The sequence below is a fragment of the Anomaloglossus baeobatrachus genome (genome assembly GCF_048569485.1).
Source record: "Anomaloglossus baeobatrachus isolate aAnoBae1 chromosome 5 unlocalized genomic scaffold, aAnoBae1.hap1 SUPER_5_unloc_15, whole genome shotgun sequence".
In the NCBI taxonomy this organism is placed as follows: domain Eukaryota; kingdom Metazoa; phylum Chordata; class Amphibia; order Anura; family Aromobatidae; genus Anomaloglossus; species Anomaloglossus baeobatrachus.
The window spans coordinates 199,173-217,883 of record NW_027441790.1 but is presented as its reverse complement, the minus strand read 5'-3'; the positions used below and the strand labels follow the sequence as shown (position 1 = coordinate 217,883).

Here is an 18,711-nt window from a genome sequence, read left to right as displayed (position 1 = left end):
GAGGTAGCTGCAGGGTATTATATATCTAGTGTGCGGCTCTGCAGGTGGAGGTAGCTGCAGGGTATTATATATCTAGTGTGCGGCTCTGCAGGTGGAGGTAGGTGCAGGGTATTATATATCTAGTGTGCGACTCTGCAGGTGGAGGTAGCTGCAGGGTATTATATATCTAGTGTGCGGCTCTGCAGGTGGAGGTAGGTGCAGGTTATTATATATCTAGTGTGCGGCTCTGCAGGTGGAGGTAGGTGCAGGTTATTATATATCTAGTGTGCGGCTCTGCAGGTGGAGGTAGGTGCAGGGTATTATATATCTAGTGTGCGGCTCTGCAGGTGGAGGTAGGTGCAGGGTATTATATATCTAGTGTGCGGCTCTGCAGGTGGAGGTAGCTGCAGGGTATTATATATCTAGTGTGCGGCTCTGCAGGTGGAGGTAGGTGCAGGGTATTATATATCTAGTGTGCGGCTCTGCAGGTGGAGGTAGGTGCAGGGTATTATATATCTAGTGTGCGGCTCTGCAGGTGGAGGTAGCTGCAGGGTGTTATATATCTAGTGTGCGGCTCTGCAGGTGGAGGTAGGTGCAGGGTGTTATATATCTAGTGTGCGGCTCTGCAGGTGGAGGTAGGTGCAGGGTATTATATATCTAGTGTGCGGCTCTGCAGGTGGAGGTAGGTGCAGGGTATTATATATCTAGTGTGCGGCTCTGCAGGTGGAGGTAGGTGCAGGGTATTATATATCTAGTGTGCGGCTCTGCAGGTGGAGGTAGGTGCAGGGTATTATATATCTAGTGTGCGGCTCTGCAGGTGGAGGTAGGTGCAGGGTATTATATATCTAGTGTGCGGCTCTGCAGGTGGAGGTAGGTGCAGGGTATTATATATCTAGTGTGCGGCTCTGCAGGTGGAGGTAGGTGCAGGGTATTATATATCTAGTGTGCGGCTCTGCAGGTGGAGGTAGGTGCAGGGTATTATATATCTAGTGTGCGGCTCTGCAGGTGGAGGTAGGTGCAGGGTATTATATATCTAGTGTGCGGCTCTGCAGGTGGAGGTAGCTGCAGGGTATTATATATCTAGTGTGCGGCTCTGCAGGTGGAGGTAGGTGCAGGGTATTATATATCTAGTGTGCGGCTCTGCAGGTGGAGGTAGGTGCAGGGTATTATATATCTAGTGTGCGGCTCTGCAGGTGGAGGTAGGTGCAGGGTATTATATATCTAGTGTGCGGCTCTGCAGGAGGAGGTAGGTGCAGGGTATTATATATCTAGTGTGCGGCTCTGCAGGTGGAGGTAGGTGCAGGGTATTATATATCTAGTGTGCGGCTCTGCAGGTGGAGGTAGGTGCAGGGTATTATATATCTAGTGTGCGGCTCTGCAGGTGGAGGTAGGTGCAGGGTATTATATATCTAGTGTGCGGCTCTGCAGGTGGAGGTAGGTGCAGGGTATTATATATCTAGTGTGCGGCTCTGCAGGTGGAGGTAGGTGCAGGGTATTATATATCTAGTGTGCGGCTCTGCAGGTGGAGGTAGGTGCAGGGTATTATATATCTAGTGTGCGGCTCTGCAGGTGGAGGTAGCTGCAGGGTATTATATATCTAGTGTGCGGCTCTGCAGGAGGAGGTAGGTGCAGGGTATTATATATCTAGTGTGCGGCTCTGCAGGTGGAGGTAGGTGCAGGGTATTATATATCTAGTGTGCGGCTCTGCAGGTGGAGGTAGCTGCAGGGTATTATATATCTAGTGTGCGGCTCTGCAGGAGGAGGTAGGTGCAGGGTATTATATATCTAGTGTGCGGCTCTGCAGGTGGAGGTAGGTGCAGGGTATTATATATCTAGTGTGCGGCTCTGCAGGTGGAGGTAGGTGCAGAGTCTCTGTTATTTTGGGGTCATCATTATCATTAACCCCTTCGTTTCTCAACTATTTTCACCTTTAACCAGTTCAGGACCAGTTTCCCGCTCTTCCTGACCGGCTCATTTACATTCACTTTAACCCCTTAAGGACGGAGCCAGTTTTGCACTTCATGACTCGGCCATTTCTTGCAATTCTGACCTGTGTTACTTTGCTTTGACAGGTTGTGGACCCCACGGTTTATTACCCACTTTCTTAAGAGCGCGGTAATACCCCACATATTGTCAGAAACCTCAGTTTGGACAAATGGGAGGAGCCGGAACAGAAGGAGCAATATTTGAATTTTGGAAAGCAAATTTGGCTGAAATAGATCGCGGGCCCCATGTAGCATTTGTAGGGCCCTTAAGGTACCTAAACAGCAGAAGCCCCCACAAGTGACCCCAGTTTAGAAAATAGACCCCTCAAGGATTTTATCTACATGTTTGGTGAGCACCTGGAACCCCCAAAGGCTTTACAGAATTTTATAATGTTGAGCCGGGAAAGTAAAAAAAATACATTTTTACCACAACATGATTACTTCAATCAGACAATTAGTCACAAGGGTAACAGGAAAAAATGCACGATACAATTTATTGTGTAGTTTTTCCTGAGTTAGCAGATACCTCATATGTGGTGGAAATCAACTATTTGGGTGCACGGCAGGGCTCGGAAGGGAAGGAGCGCCATTTGACTGTAAAATTGGCTGGATTCATTAGCGAATGCCATGTCGCGTTTGGAGAGCCCCTAAGGTGCCTAAACAGTGGAGCTCCCCCACAAATGATCCCATTTTGGAAACTAGACCCCTAATGAATTTTATCCAGGTGTGTATGGAGCATTTGAATCCACAGGTACTTCACAGAATTTGATAACCTTAGGTCTTCATATTGAAAATGTTCATTTTTTTTTTTTTTTACACAAATGTTGCTTTAGCACCAAATTTTTCACTTTTTCAAGAGGAAACACCAAAAAGTGGACACCACAGTTTGTTATACAAATTTCTTTTGAGCTCATTGATATGTCACCAAAAACCTATGTTTAGACAAACGAGAGGGCTCAGAACGGAAGGAGCACCATGTGAATTTTGGAAAAGTTGAATTAAATTGCGGGCACCATGTCGCATTTCAGCGACGCAGTGTTATCCCTTCTGCAGAGATACGAGTGTTGTCCACACGAGAATGCAGCTGCCCGTGCCCACGATCCGGGTTCAGGCCGCTGCAGACTTTATTCTCCCTGCGAAGAACACTCTCATCTCCACAGCATAATCTGACATCCTGCGTCTCAGGAAGACGCACCGCTGGTGAGTTTATGCTGCAGAGAAAAGAAGCACAATGGGCATGAGATTTCTAAACATCCCGCTACTGCGCTTGTACTGCACAACATCGCAGTCAAACCACTTCAAATCCTGATCATGGGCACACACCCTAATAAGCTAGGATAGATAGATGGATAGATAATAGACGTCAAACACATATAAAGTCCCACCCCTCTGTATATTCTAAGCTGGCACCATTTAGTGACTTTCATGTGGCACTAAAGGGTGCTTAGCCTTGTATTTAGCTAAAAAAAAAAAAACACAGCTAGGGTAAAGCAGACGGCTGCAGACCACAGCTGGCAGCTTCACCTTGGCTGGTATTCCAAAATGAAGGTCTCCCCATGCTGTTTTTTAATATATAAATAATTAAAAAAAAAGTGGGGTCCCCCTGTGAAGGGGTCTTTTTCCCATATCACATAATTAACAGAGCGAGAGATGAGTGAACAATCCAAAGCATATTTATTCCTTGCAATATAGAATGACCATCAAATAATCCACCACACGGAGGGTAAAACGAGTCCAGGAATGGCATAAATGTCCTGGAGTTCAGTCACACTCCTCCAGCAGTCCTTCTCCAGGGAAATCGGGGTTTCTCACAGCGTCTTTGGGGTGCTGGCCGCAGCCTCGGCGTCTCACTCAGAGGTTCAATCTAGCTTCCTCTCTCTTGTAAGTCTCACCCAGAATCACTAATCTCTCGGGTAAACCATGTTTAGGTGGATTCCAGGCCCCCTCCCCCAGACCTAGGCACAGAATTACTTCAAGGGAATATAACCTGACTTAACAGGACAAGCAATATATCGAATAGACAGACCACCACGCCCAAAATATGAACCCACACAAAATGGTACATAATGCACAATATCACAACATGACACCCCCCAAATTGGATTTCCAGGCAAGGTAAAGTGGACAGCTGTGGTCTGATATTCTCAGAGTGGAAAGACCCATGGTTATTTGGCCCTTCCCAGCCTAAAAATAGTAGGCCGCTGCCACCCAGAAGTGGCGCATCCATTGGATGCGCTAATACTAGCGCTTGCCCCAACACTTCCCATTGCCCTAATGCAGTGGCAAATGGGGAAATAAATGGGGTTGTTGGGGTTAGGGTTAATGATGTCACGGCGTCTATCAGATACTTGACATCACTAACCTAGTAAGTAATAAAAAAAAGACAAAAAAAAAATTTATTTGAAAAAACACTCCCCAACAAATTCCCTCTTTCAGCAATTTATTGAAAAGAAAAAAAAATCCGGTCCGCCATAATCCATTTTGGAGGTCCTACGATGATTTTGTACCTTCCACAATATGGGTGGTACACTTTGAGAACGTATCCCCCATTTTTTGGAAGTGCAAACCCTCCATGTGAGGAGTGTGGGTGCAGTGATACTGCACTCACACTCCCCGGGTCCAAAGCATGGCAGTGTGAGCTGCAGTAAGCTCAGTGTCACTACTAGCAGCCAGCCGGCTGAGAGCCGCTCTGCACATGTGGCCAAAATCTTCTGAGAAGGAAGAGGAGGGATCGTGGGGTATCGTCGCTGCAGGAGGTAACGGGAGACCGGGGATTGACAGGGGGTGATCTGGCTGGACCTGGGGAGAACTTTGATGTTGCATCTGACAGACACGACAGAACTCAGAGGAGGAGGATGATCCATTTTAGTTGATTGGGTGGGGGGGCATTTTGGCCACATTCGGGGACCGGGGGAGGCGACTTATCTCCCATCTGACATGATTAATCATGCCAGGTGGGAGATAAATCATTTTTTTCGGCCCGAATCGTGATCTCCAGGGTCTGAGCTTCCCTTGGTAGCTGAAACCACTGAAATTTTCCGATGCTGGGGGCGGTATACACTTGATTTCTTTATTGATTGCCGGCAGCAGTGGGAGGGGATTAACACTGACCGCTAGGACATAATTTTACTGCCCACGGTTGTTAAGGGGTTAAAGAATACAAGCTCCGAAACCAGTTTAGAATATCTAAACTTTTTGGGGAACTGGGAAATTATTTGTTTTTGCACTTTTTTATTTTCCTACTCTTATTCCAGGAGCAATTACTCTTTTATTTTTACATTAACATTGTCGTGTGAAGGATTGTTTTTTATAACGATAATGTGCTACTTTTACAGTTATACTATTTACATAGCACATTTCATATTGAATATTTTTTAGTACCCAAATGATATCTCACCTCCCTTATCTCCATTAATTTTACATATCGGCTCATCTCCTTCCCATTCAGGTCCCTACAATATCGGATCCTCTCAGTGGAGATCTTCTATAGAAGAGAATTCTCCTGATTACCCCGTGAAGGATGGATATGGACAGGGACAAGATGGCGGAGAGGATATTACACCTCACCCTAGAGATCCTCTTCCGGCTTACTGGAGAGGTGAGAGATTCTGATGACGTCACATTACATCATTCTTATCTATGGGAATAACAGATGGACAGAACTGGAGAGGTGAGGACTCTGTAAATGTCTGGAGTGAGATTTATTACTGTGTCTCTCCATAACCAGGATTACACAGTAGTGAAGAAGACCTCTAGTGAGCGCTGTCAGGCCCCTGTGTCTGAGGGATGGGGAAGACCCCTGAGCCCAATCACGGGGCCTCCACCTCACCCCCCGATACAAGAGGACATCAGTGATCAGAAGATCCTAGAACTCACCTACAAGATGATTGAGCTGCTGACTGGAGAGGTGACACTGCTGGGAATGCTGGGACATTATACAGTAACGCTATGAAGGAATCGGGGGTGACGGTATCATTGTATGTGTCAGGTTCCTATGAGGTGTCAGGACGTCACCGTCTATTTCTCCATGGAGGAGTGGGAGTATTTAGAAGGACACAAAGATCTGTACAAGGACGTCATGATGGAGGTTCCCCAGCCCCTCACATCACCAGGTAATAGACAGGACTAAATACACACGGCCTATAATTATCTGTATGTAAGGAATGAATTCAGTCCCTGTATGTGTTTCCTCCAGCTCTATCCAGTAAGAGGACAACACCAGAGAGATGTCCCCGTCCTCTTCTCCCACAGGACTGTAAACAAGAAGATCCCGATGTTCCTCAGGATCATCAGGTATATGGAGAGAAGGTGCCATGAAATCTCCCTATGATGTGTAGACGGCTGTGAAGGTCTTGTGCTCAGTCTTGTTTTATCGTCCAGTATTATATGTTTTGTACTTCTGTAATGAGAGCGGTGGAGATGGCAGGATTATTGCTGAACATAGATGGGACTTCTCCATCTGGCTGTAACTTTTGGATCACATTTATCCTGTTCTCTACACTGAACACTTACATCAGGGTTTCGACACCACGTTATCAGAGAGAGAGATAGGTCTCCCCTATCCCATGGGTCAGAAGGTCACAGCGCACGCCAGCACTAGTTGGATCTCCTTTGCCTTCCACGTAGCTGTGCAGACTATCCTTGTGCTGGTGCTGCTAATGTTAAGAAGACCCTTGTGTCTTTCTTGGCTTACCATCCTGAGTAGAGTTGATCGGACGGCCAATAATCCGGTACCGGCGGATCACTGCCAGATTTAAAAAAAGAGTCCGATTCGCTCCGGAATCCGGTGCCCATATAAGTCAATGGGGACCGGAATCCGGAGGTTAAAAACGTTTGTGGAGAGGCTAGGGGGCTAGGAGCAAGCGTGGCATACTCACCGAGGCACTGTCATGGCGGTACACTCCTTCCGGGTCACGCTGTTACCTTCCGGAGCCGACACTTCAATATTCATTGTTTTCCCCTCCCACCGGCGCGTGTTGGTTGCAGCTAGACGCGCCCCCCACCCTGAGTGTCAGCGTGTCAGCTAACTGCAACCAATCACAGGCGCCAGGACGGCCGGTGGGCGGGGAAGGCAGTGCACTGTCGGTCAGTTCACAGTGGTAAAGATAAACACTCGGCAGCACAGTTATAGCGCGCGTCTGCAGCCCCAGCTGTTGCGCTGTATCTGTGCTGCTGTGAATACAGTGCCCAGAATCACACGTGCAAGGCTTTGCCGGGTGCTGCCATGGCAGACTCGCATGAGCCTCTCGCATGTGTGATTCCGGTGAAAGTAAAAAAAAAAAATCGACGTGTGGTTTCCGCTATTTTCATCACCAGGCAAGATAACGCCGGCTGGGGGCTGGTATATCCCCAGCCCGCAACCGCCCGGTATTGCCGCATCTATTGGATGTGACCATACCGGTGAGCGCTACTGGCTCTTCCCGCAGTCATGATGCGGTGCCAGTCGGGGTAATAGCAGGGGTTAATAGCGGCACATGGCTGCTACTAAACCCTAGCTTTGTTCGTTGGCACAGGCGTCTATCAGATACCTGCATCACACTAACCTGTAAGTGACAGTAAATAAACACAGACACAGAGAACAATCCTTTATTTGGAATAAAATACAAACATCCCCTGCTTCACCACTTTATTAAGCCCAAACACCCTGCAGCGCCGACGTAATCCACAGGAGAAGTCCCACGCCGCTTCAGCTCTGCTACATCTGAATATCACAGAGAGCGGCACGACCGACCGCTCTCTGTGAGCTCCAGAGAATGAATGAGCTGCGCAGTGAGCGCTGATGTCACTCAGGTCATTTGCGGTCACAGCTGGAGATTCCCAAGGTCCTTCATCTGTGATCGCAGGTAACCTGACCTCAGGTGGAGGTCACTGAGTTCACAGACCTGCATCTCCTAGCAGAAAAAACGCAGTTTTTTTGGCCAAGAGATGCAGATTTAGTGCTGAAATTTTTATACCATATTTCTGCATCCAATCTACACGTTTTTGCCTCGGTTATTGTTAGGCGATTTTTGCTGCGGTTTTTTGCCAGGAGGTGCACATTTGGTGCTGAAATCGTCTGCACCAGCTTTCAGCACCAAATTTCCACCTGCTGGTAGAATTATTTTTTTTTAATTTTTGGGGGCCAAGGGATGCAAATTTGATGCTGAGATTTTTTACACCATATTTCTGCATCCAATCTACACCTCCTGGCAAAAAAATGCGGTGTTTTGACGCAATTTGATTGCCGCGGTTTTTGCTGTGGTTATTTTTCCGTGATTTTTGCCGCGGTTTTTTGCCAGGAGGTGCACATTTGGTGCTGAAATCGTCTGCACCAGCTTTCAGCACCAAATTTCCACCTGCTGGCAGAATTTTTTTTTTCATCCCCAGTCATGATAACGTCGGCTGGGGGCTGGCATAATCTCAGCCTGCTGCTGTCTGAACATGAGCGTGCATGTACCTAGAAACACATGCACGCTCCTGTCAGACGTTTGCAGCTGTTCTGCGATGTCAGACTCGCGGGAGTTCCTCACAAGTGTGACTGCGGTGTAGAAAAAAACGCTTGCTTTTTTTTAAAAATAAATAATTAAAAAAAAACGACGTGCGGTCCCCCCAGTTTTCATCCACAGACATAACGCCGGCTGGGAGCTGGTATATCCTCATTTCGCAGCCGCCCGGTATTGCTGCATGTATTAGATGTGACAATACCGGTGTGCGATACCGGCTCTTCCCGGAGGCGTGATGAGGTGCCAGTCGGGGTAATAGCAGGGGTTAATAGCGGCGCACGGGTGCTGCTAAACCCTAGCTTTGTGTGATGGCACAGGCGTCTATCAGATACCTGTATCACACAAACCTATAAATGACAGTAAACAAACACAGAAACAGAGAACAATCCTTTATTTGAAATAAAGTACAAAACACACCCTGTTTCACCTCTTTATTAAGCCCAAACACCCTGCAGCTCCGACGTAATCCACAGGAGAAGTCCCACGCCGACACATCCAGCGCTGCTACATCTCAGAGCGAGCAGCTATAGAGAAGACTGCCCGCTCTGAGTACAGCCTATTACTGAGCCGCGATAAGCGATGACCACAGCTGAGCTGTCACAGGCTGGGGGGCGCGTCAGCCTGCAACCAATCACAGCTGAGAAGACGGCCGGTGGGCGAGGAAAACACGGAAAGCTCTGCGATTGGGTGCACAGGAAGTGAAAGCACGACCCGGAAGCAGTGTGCCGCCATGACACCGAGTCTCGGTAAGTATGAAACGCTCATTTATTTATTTATTGGGTTTTTTTTTTCATTTTTATTAATTGCCGATTCCGGATCGTGCACCCGGAATCCTGCGCCCGGGTCCGGCCCGGAGATAGCGCTGAAACCGTGCGGATCCGGATGTTTACGGTCCGGGTCCGCTCAAAACTAAACCGGAGTTGTCTCAGCTGTTCTGATTTCTGCAGTCCCCCGTTATAAGTACTCACCACTTTACCTCAGTAGTTGCCAGTGATAACTTGCTTTTCCATGGTGCTGGCATGGAGGTGAGAGCCATGGAAAGAAAAATTGTTTTGAATTTGATCCTGGAGATTGCTGCTTGGAAATTTTCTTTGGTGTCTTCCTATTGATCATCTCCCTTTTTATTCATTTCTCTTTCCATCCCCCTTTTTTACCACTTGTTGTTTGGGAATGCAGTTTCTTTTTCCTTTGTCGTTTTCTTTTTGTGTCATTATCATAAAGCAGGACTAGTGTTCCTCCTGCCCTGCTCACTAGACACAGTTGTGATTAGGGTAAGACAGGGATAGACACGTGATTGCTGCACAAGGGGAAAGAACCTGTCTTGGGACATCGGGGAGCTCAGGGTTGCTCAGAGTAACTGACAGGGTTTATCCTTCCTGTTCTTCCCTAGAGGCAGTGGTTCCCACCCCATCTTTCTCATGATACACCGCTCAGCCTCTTGGTGGAACACAACAACCAGGGACTACCCTGTATTGGTAACTGGTACCTACTGTCAGCAAAGTCCAACCTCAGAGGCTCTGGTGATGACTGGGTAGGCATTTAATCATGTCCCTCCGGGTAAGCCTGGTTCAGGGCGCAGTGAGGCTACACCCTTCTCCTAAACCTATTAGCATGACTGGTTTACATGTAATTCTTCAAATGACATGATTCAGAAGAAACTCTCAAAGGATCCATTCACTGTAATAAGGCAGCAGAGTTAGTCTGGACTCCTCATGGCAGCGCGGCAATCATCCCTATGTAGTGCATGGTTATCTCCAGTAATTGTATTATTACAGCGGATTCTTTATGATGTTACAACGTTATCTTCTCCCCATTCAGGTCCCTACAATATCGGATCCTCTCAGTGGAGATCTTCTATATAAGAGAATTCTCCTGATTGACCCATCAGGGATGGATATGGGCAGGGACAAGATGGCGGAGAGGATATTACACCTCACCCTAGAGATCCTCTTCCGGCTGACTGGAGAGGTGAGAGATTCTGATGACGTCACATTACATCATTCTTATCTATGGGAATAACAGATGGACAGAACTGGAGAGGTGAGGACTCTGGAAATGTCTGGAGTGAGATTTATTACTGTGTCTCTCCATAACCAGGATTACACAGTAGTGAAGAAGACCTCTAGTGAGCGCTGTCAGGCCCCTGTGTCTGAGGGATGGGGAAGACCCCTGAGCCCAATCACGGGGCCTCCACCTCACCCCCCGATACATGAGGACATCAATGACCAGAAGATCCTAGAACTCACCTACAAGATGATTGAGCTGCTGACTGGAGAGGTGACACTGCTGGGAATGCTGGGACATTATACAGTAGCGCTATGAAGGGATCGGGGGTGACGGTATCATTGTATGTGTCAGGTTCCTATAAGATGTCAGGACGTCACCGTCTATTTCTCCATGGAGGAGTGGGAGTATTTAGAAGGACACAAAGATCTGTACAAGGACGTCATGATGGAGGCTCCCCAGCTTCTCACATCACCAGGTAATAGACAGGACTAAATACACACGGCCTATAATTATCTGTATGTAAGGAATGAATTCAGTCCCTGTATGTGTCTCCTCCAGTTCTATCCAGTAAGAGGACAACACCAGAGAGATGTCCCCGTCCTCTTCTCCCACAGGACTGTAAACAAGAAGACCCCGATGTTCCTCAGGATGTGTTTCCTCCAGCTCTATCCAGTAAGAGATATCTACTCATGTACTTTCTGCATTAATTTTGTGTTTACATTTTTAGGCTTTCTGCTCTGTTTTTTTCAGCTGTATTTTCTTTGTTTTTGCTTCTTCTGCTGTTTGTTTCTAGTGTCTTCTCTATGTTGTTATGAAGGCAACTCAAAGACCTGCAGAGGGTTCATGAATAACCTGTTTCCCCGAAAATACGACCTGCACCGAAAATAAGACCTAGCATGATTTTATGGGATTTTAAGAGAATACTTGAAATATAAGCCCTAGTCCAAAAATAAGCCCTAGTTACAGTCAGGGCCAGTGTTGGGAGAGTCAATTCTCCTAGCGGCCCCAGTGTTTATATGCCAATTATAGGACTGCTTAAGGACCTTTTTGACATAACGTCATGTGACCAAAGGCTGGTGTGTGTGTGTGTGTGTGTGTGTGTGTGTGTTTTCACGCCAATTTTAACCAGCTTTGCCAAAATGGGTAGAGCTTGGCCAGAAGAAGGGTGTGATGCTTCCGCTTCTCTAATTCATAACAAACTGCAGCGTTCCCTATGCCAGAAATCTCACTCCAGTCCCTGGTGTCATTTGTCAGTGTCCATTGCCGGTATTGATGAATTGGAGCACTAATGTTTATCTGCACAGACTGCAAAACCCTGCTACTTGCTTTGGTTACAAAGCCTAATGTTAGGCCATCAACGTTATAGTCCCGGACAATCCCGTTAAATATCCAGCATCTGTCTCTAACTATTTTATGTTAGTTTTTAAAAAAAAATTCTTTGAAATTGTCTATGTTGTGGATCAATGTTACAAGGAGATTGTTGCAGGTTTTGCCAACTGTCATGGCGGCGTCAGAATCTGTGGAAATGATAGATTCTGGTACTCTGCATGTTAACTGCTGTGATGTCTGTGAGTAGCGCAGGGAGACGCAGGCTTTAAACTACAGGCTTGGGCAGGCTAGCAAAAGTTATTATCTGCTGGTCTGATTGTTAATGTCTTTGATCACATGCTGTAGAGGAGAAAGTATCTATCACTCCCTTTCTGTATATGCTGGCTGGACTATTTCATTAATGCCAGCTATTGGTTACCTATACTGATCTGGATAGGTGTTGAGATCCAGACTTATGGGTGGTTGTTTTGTATTATTGCTGTGAGCTGTTGTGGTTTTAACCCTTGTTGTGTTTTTGTTGCTGCCTTTCTGCTCTTGCTTTTCTCCTTAGTCTCTCACTGTTTATTTCTGTGAGTTTGCAATGTGTCCTGTCTGTCTTAATATTTGTTTCCATCATATTCCTGCCCCATCCTTCCCCGGGGGATAACAGATTAGATCTAGTCAGGAGAATAGTAAGGCATGGGACTCGGGCATCTCCATATTCAGGGGTAATCAAGAGGTTAGAAACAGTTTAGGGTCCCCTAGCGTGAGGGACGGTATAGTACCCCCCTATCCCTCATTATCCTGCAGTCACATTGTGACAATCAATCAGATTATTTACTGTAGCACATTCCAGAGAACTGGTGCTAGTAATGGGAGATTCAAATTAACGAAGATGTAACTCTTAGATAGGGATGGGAGATCCCGATTTGTAAAGATCGGAGATCGTACCGATCACATAGTGATCGTGTGCACGATCCCACTCATGAGCTTTCCTGGAAAGCTCGTGTTACAGATCGGTCCAGATCGGGACCAGGGGCTGTAAAAAGAAAGCACATTATTAAAATAAAAAACTTTATGATCATACTTACTGGTCACATGACTATGACGTTTTCAAAGGTCCTCTTAACTTCCGAGGGTATTCACTGCACTGCTCGTCACTTGGCTGTTTTCGGCCGTGTTCGCGGTGATGTCAGGGTTCACCCGAGTCCATGGCTCATAGACTCGATTGAACTTTGACTGTGACTGTGTGAGTGTCGCATCGCATCACGGCGCTCATTCTCAAGACAGCAGCGGGTCTGCTGCTTGTGTTTCCATGCAGCTGAAGCGCTCCTGTCCTGAGATCAGTCCGTGAGGGGTTATGCCCATGCGAGACGCAAGTGCAATCATCCCCTCACTGTCAGCCTGCTTCTTGCTCTGTACAGAGTGATTTACCAGAGCTGGCAATGCTCTTCTTCTCACTGTGTAAAGACTGTGTCTGTAAAGAGTGATGAAGCTGACAATGCTCTACCTGTGGATTACGTCGGACTAAGGATTTTTTTTATTATAAAGATGGATTCTCTAAATGTTTTTTTTTGTTATATTTCTAATAAAAAAAATTCTCTGTTGTATTTTTTTTTTGTTTACTAGAAATTCATGGTGGCCATGTCTAATTTGGCGTGAAACCATGAATTTTGGACTTAGTACCATCTGAGAATACAAAGCTGGTATTAACCCCTTTATTACCCAGCATGCCACCTCCACGAGGGCCACTGGATGATCCGGGTAAAGCGCCTGGAAAAGGCGCTAAGGAACAATGAGCCATTTCCAGGGGCGGGTGCGGACTGCCGAGAATCCCAGCCCCCAGCTGACTGGCTGTACTTGACTGGCGATCAAAATACAGCGGAAGCCCACGCATTTTTTTTTATAATTTTTTTTTAAATAATTAAAAAATAATAATGGGTTTCTCTGTATTTTGATTGCCAGTCAGGCAAAGCCAGGCAAATGGGGTGAAGGTGGCAGCCCGTAGCTGTCCGCTTTCATCTGCGCCGAGTATCAAAAATATAGCGGAGCGCTACATCATTTTTAAAAATCATTTATTTTCATAAAATTATATATTGTGCTCACTTTTTTTTGTTTTTATGTATTTTTTTTTTGTATTCAGTACAAACAGGGAGTGGCCCCTTTCTCAGTGAGCTGGGCATTTCATTCTGTGCATCCCCTGACTGTGTGACCTGTTGGGACCCGGTCACTCTCAGACCTTAGCCACATTGAGGCCTATTTTAGACCTATGGTAAGGTTTTAATATTAGAGTGTAGGTACTATCCCAACTGGGTACACCTTGACGTTTGGTGGGATAGCTTTATGCTTTTTTTTTTATCAAAAACAGTGTTTACTAAGTACCCTATGTTTATATGCACTATGCTTTTATTTAGTTACAGCAGGGTATGTTTTCACAATTTTTTCCTTGGTTTCTCTTTATTAGAAATAAATACACAGACACACTTAGGGAGTCCATCTTTATTACTCCCTCTCACCCCTCCACGATCCTGGTCTTCTGTTACTCATCTAGCTCTGCTATATCAGAATGCACGAGGGGGAGGAAGAGCGCTGCTGCTCCCGCACTGTCTAATCACTCAATGAGTGATCAGAGGCTTTGGGTTGGTAAGCGGGGATTTCACCGCTGCCACCGTTGCCATAGTAGTCTAACGAACGGGTTACTATACTATAGTAACGGTGATCTCTGATTACCTGATTCTGGCGCCGCTAGTCATCACCGGCTGTGGCAACCAATCCCTGCATGTGGGCTGATTGTGTAAAGAGCGCCAACATGCAGGGAGGGGGAGCCGAGCATGTGCCTGAGCATCTCGCCGGTACACTGCGGTCGCTGAGTTTACAGAGTACTGAGCTGCTTGGAAAAGCACCGTGTACCGGCGAGCATGCTGACACTACAGGACCTTTGCACGATGTCATAATCATGTGACCCAGTCTGTAGCCAATGGGATAATACAACATTCCCATGTGACTGATCATATGGCTATGACGTCACGGAAGGTCCTTTGGTTACCGGGAGGACACCGCGATGATCGTACTCGGAAGCAGAAGCAGCGGGAGACAGAGTGCAGGATACGTCGCGGGACCTGTAAGTATAATGATAATGTTTATTATTAACTGTATTCTTTTTTTTACAGCCCCCCGCCCCATCCCATAACTGTAAAGTCCAAGATCGGTGATTGGATGCACGATCATGTTATCTCGATCCCGATCTCGAACTTCACAAAATGATTCGATGAGTCTCCCCGATCCCGACCATCTGGGGGGATCACTCATCACTACTCTTAAGCCTGCTTTACACGTATCAATTTCTCGTGCGATAGCATTTGCGATCGCATCCGCTCCCTTCGTTTGTGTGATATGGGTAATTTGTTGCCCGTGTCGCACAAAGTCGTAAACCTCCGTCACACGTACTTACCTTCCAAACGATCTCGCTGTTGGCGGCGAACATCCTCTTCCTGAAGGGGGAAGGACTTTCGGCGTCACAGCGACGTCACACAGCGGCCGGCCAATAGAAGCGGAGGGGCGGAGATGAGCGGGAAGTAAACATCCCGCCCACCTCCTTCCTTCCGCATTGGCGGCGGGACGCAGGTAAGCTGCAGTTCAGCGTTCCCGGGGTGTCACACGGAGCGATGTGTGCTGCCCCGAGAACGATGAACAACCGGCGCGCAGTAGGACGTGCGATTTTTAGAAAATGAGCGACGTGTCAACGAGCAATGATAAGGTGAGTAATTTTGCTCGTTAACAGGCGCTCGTAGCTGTCACACGCTACGATATGTCAAATGGCGCCGGATGTGCGTCACTTACGACGTGACCCTGAAGATGTATCGTTTCATATATCGTAGCGTGTAAAGCCCGCTTTAGATCGAAATTGGACAACAGATTCAGGATACATTTATTTCTAATTTAATTTCTGATGTTATGGTTTAAAAAAAAATGTACTTTCAAGATAATATCATAAAAAATTATAACACTGTGTTTATTTTTAGCAGATGCCTGTATTGGGAGTTCAGATGGAAATCTATTATCTTCAGAATTTAAAACAGATGATGAAAGTATCACACATGATACATATGAAGAGCATGCTGTTGTCCCAAATATGCCTCATGTCCTTCCTCGGAAAGCTTCATCATCAGATCTTTTCAAGCAAGTCCAAAATTCCGATTTATCACAGAATTGTAAGCAAAATAAAGGTTACAGAAGGGATGTGGAACATGAAACTGCTCCTGCAAGGGTGAAGCCATTTTCATGTTCAGAATGTGGGAAATGTTTTATTCAGAAATCAAATCTTGTTATGCATAAGAAAAATCACACAGGGGCGAAGATATTCTTATGCTTGGAATGTGGTAAATGCTTTACTAGTAAATTAAGTCTTGACCATGGAAAACTTCACACAGGGGAGAAGACATTTTCATGTTCAGAGTGTGGGAAATGTTTTATTCAGAAATCAGATCTTGTTAGGCATCAAAGATGTCACACTGGGGAGAAGCCATTTTCATGTTTAGAATGTGGGAAATGTTTTATTCAAAAATCAAAACTTGTTCAGCATCAAAGATCTCACACTGGGGAGAAGCCATTTTCATGTTCAGAATGTGGGAAATGTTTTATTCAAAAATCAGATCTTGTTGTGCATCAAAGATGTCACACAGGGGAGAAGCCATTTTCATGTTTAGAATGTGGGAAATGTTTTATTCAGAAACCAAATCTTGTTGTGCATCAAAGATCTCACACCGGGGAGAAGCCATTTTCATGTTCAGAATGTGGGAAATGTTTTATTCAAAAATCAGATCTTGTTAGGCATCAAAGATGTCACACCGGGGAGAAGCCATTTTCATGTTTAGAATGTGAGAAATGTTTTATCCAGAAATCAAAACTTGTTCAGCATCAAAGATCTCACACCGGGGAGAAGCCATTTTCATGTTCAGAATGTGGGAAACATTTTAATTGGAAATCAGAACTTGTTGTGCATCAAAGAATTCACACAGGGGAGAAGCCATTTTCATGTTCAGAATGTGGGAAACATTTTAATTGGAAATCAGAACTTGTTGTGCATCAAAGAATTCACACCGGGGAGAAGCCATTTTCATGTTCAGAATGTGGGAAATGTTTTATTCAAAAATCAGATCTTGTTGTACATCAAAGATGTCACAGTGGGGAGAAGCCATTTTCATGTTCAGACTGTGGGAAATGTTTTATTCGGAAATCAAATCTTGTTCAGCATCAAAGATCTCACACCGGGGAGAAGCCATTTTCATGTTCAGAATGTGGGAAATGTTTTATTAAAAAATCAGATCTTGTTGTGCATCAAAGATGTCACACCGGGGAGAAGCTATTTTCATGCTCAGAATGTGGAAAATGTTTTACTCAGAAAATAACCTTTGCTAACCATCAAAAATATCACACAGGGGAGAAGCCATTTTCATGTTCAGAATGTGGGAAATGTTTTATTCAGAAATCAAATCTTGTTAGGCATAAGAAAAATCACACAGGGGAGAAGCCATTTTCATGCTTGGAATGTGGTAAATGTTTTACTAGGAAATCAAGTCTTGTTGACCATGGAAAACTTCACACAGGGGAGAAGCCATTTTCATGTTCAGAGTGTGGGAAATGTTTTATTCAGAAATCAGATCTTGTTAGGCATCAAAGATGTCACACTGGGGAGAAGCCATTTTCATGTTTAGAATGTGGGAAATGTTTTACTCAAAAATCAAAACTTGTTCAGCATCAAAAATCTCACACCGGGGAGAAGCCATTTTCATGTTCAAAATGTGGGAAATGTTTTATTCAGAAATCAAATCTTGTTCAGCATCAAAGATCTCACACCGGGAAGAAGCCATTTTCATGTTCAGAATGTGGGAAACATTTTAATTGGAAATCAGAACTTGTTGTGCATCAAAGATCTCACACCGGGGAGAAGCCATTTTCATGTTCAGAATGTGGGAAATGTTTTATTCGGAAATCAGGTCTTGTTAGGCATCAAAGATCTCACACAGGGGAGAAGCCGTTGTTATGCCCAGATTGTGGTAAATGTTTTACTAGGAAATCAGGTCTTGTTTACCATCAAAAAAATCACACAAAATAAATTAATTTTTATGTTCTGAATGTGGGAAATGTAATTTTCATAAATCACATCTTGTTAAACATGTGAAGAAGCCACACAGGGAAGGAACCTTTTTCATGTTGTGAATAATTGAAATGTATAACTGGTAAATCAAGTCTTGCCCACATCAGAAAACCAACAGAGCAGAGCAGCCAATATTGGTTTCAGAATTTGCCAAATGTTTTTATCATTAATCAGGTCCTGTTGTCAGATGAGTCACACGGGAGAAGCCATCATGATGTATCATAATTCAAAGGATTTTATCCTAATTTCGGCTACAATTCCTTAAGTAAGAATTTGTGAGGAAAAGAACCATTTTCTTTCTTTTTATAAATTATTGTATTGTTTGAACCATAAGACACACCTAGGTTTTAAAGGAGGAATATAGTGAAAAAATTAACGCAAAAAATGTGGTCATCAAGCACTGTAAGGCCTGTTTCACACGTCAGTGATTCTGGTACGTTTGTGCTTTTTTTTTTCTACATACCAGAATCACTGACATACGCAGACCCACTACAATGAATGGGTCTGCTCACACATCAGTGATTTGTCACTGAACGTGTCTCCGTGCAGCGTGCACGTGTGGCCGTGATTGCCGCACGGAGACATGTCCATTTTTTTTCTGACATCACGGATGTCCCACGGAACACGCAGTGGTGTGATCCGGGAAACACGTGCCAGAAAAAAACGTGCTTCTAAAATAAAAAACATTTTTACTCACCCGGCTTCAGCGTCGCTCTCTGCAGCCTGATCTTCCTGCTGCTTCTGAGCCGGCTCATTACTGTCGTGCATATTCATGATGCACGACACAGCCGAC

At 45.4% G+C, this 18,711-nt stretch overlaps 1 protein-coding gene across 1 annotated transcript; it reads left to right on the top strand.

The window, feature by feature from the left end:
• The first annotated feature begins 11,041 nt into the window (after positions 1-11,041).
• On the top strand, positions 11,042-17,876 carry LOC142258873 (uncharacterized). The gene is made up of 2 exons (XM_075331443.1): positions 11,042-11,125; positions 15,787-17,876. Exon 2 carries the CDS (start codon positions 15,894-15,896, stop codon positions 17,874-17,876), a length of 1,983 nt encoding a protein of 660 aa, XP_075187558.1. The 5' UTR covers positions 11,042-11,125; positions 15,787-15,893.
• The last annotated feature ends 835 nt before the right edge of the window (positions 17,877-18,711 follow it).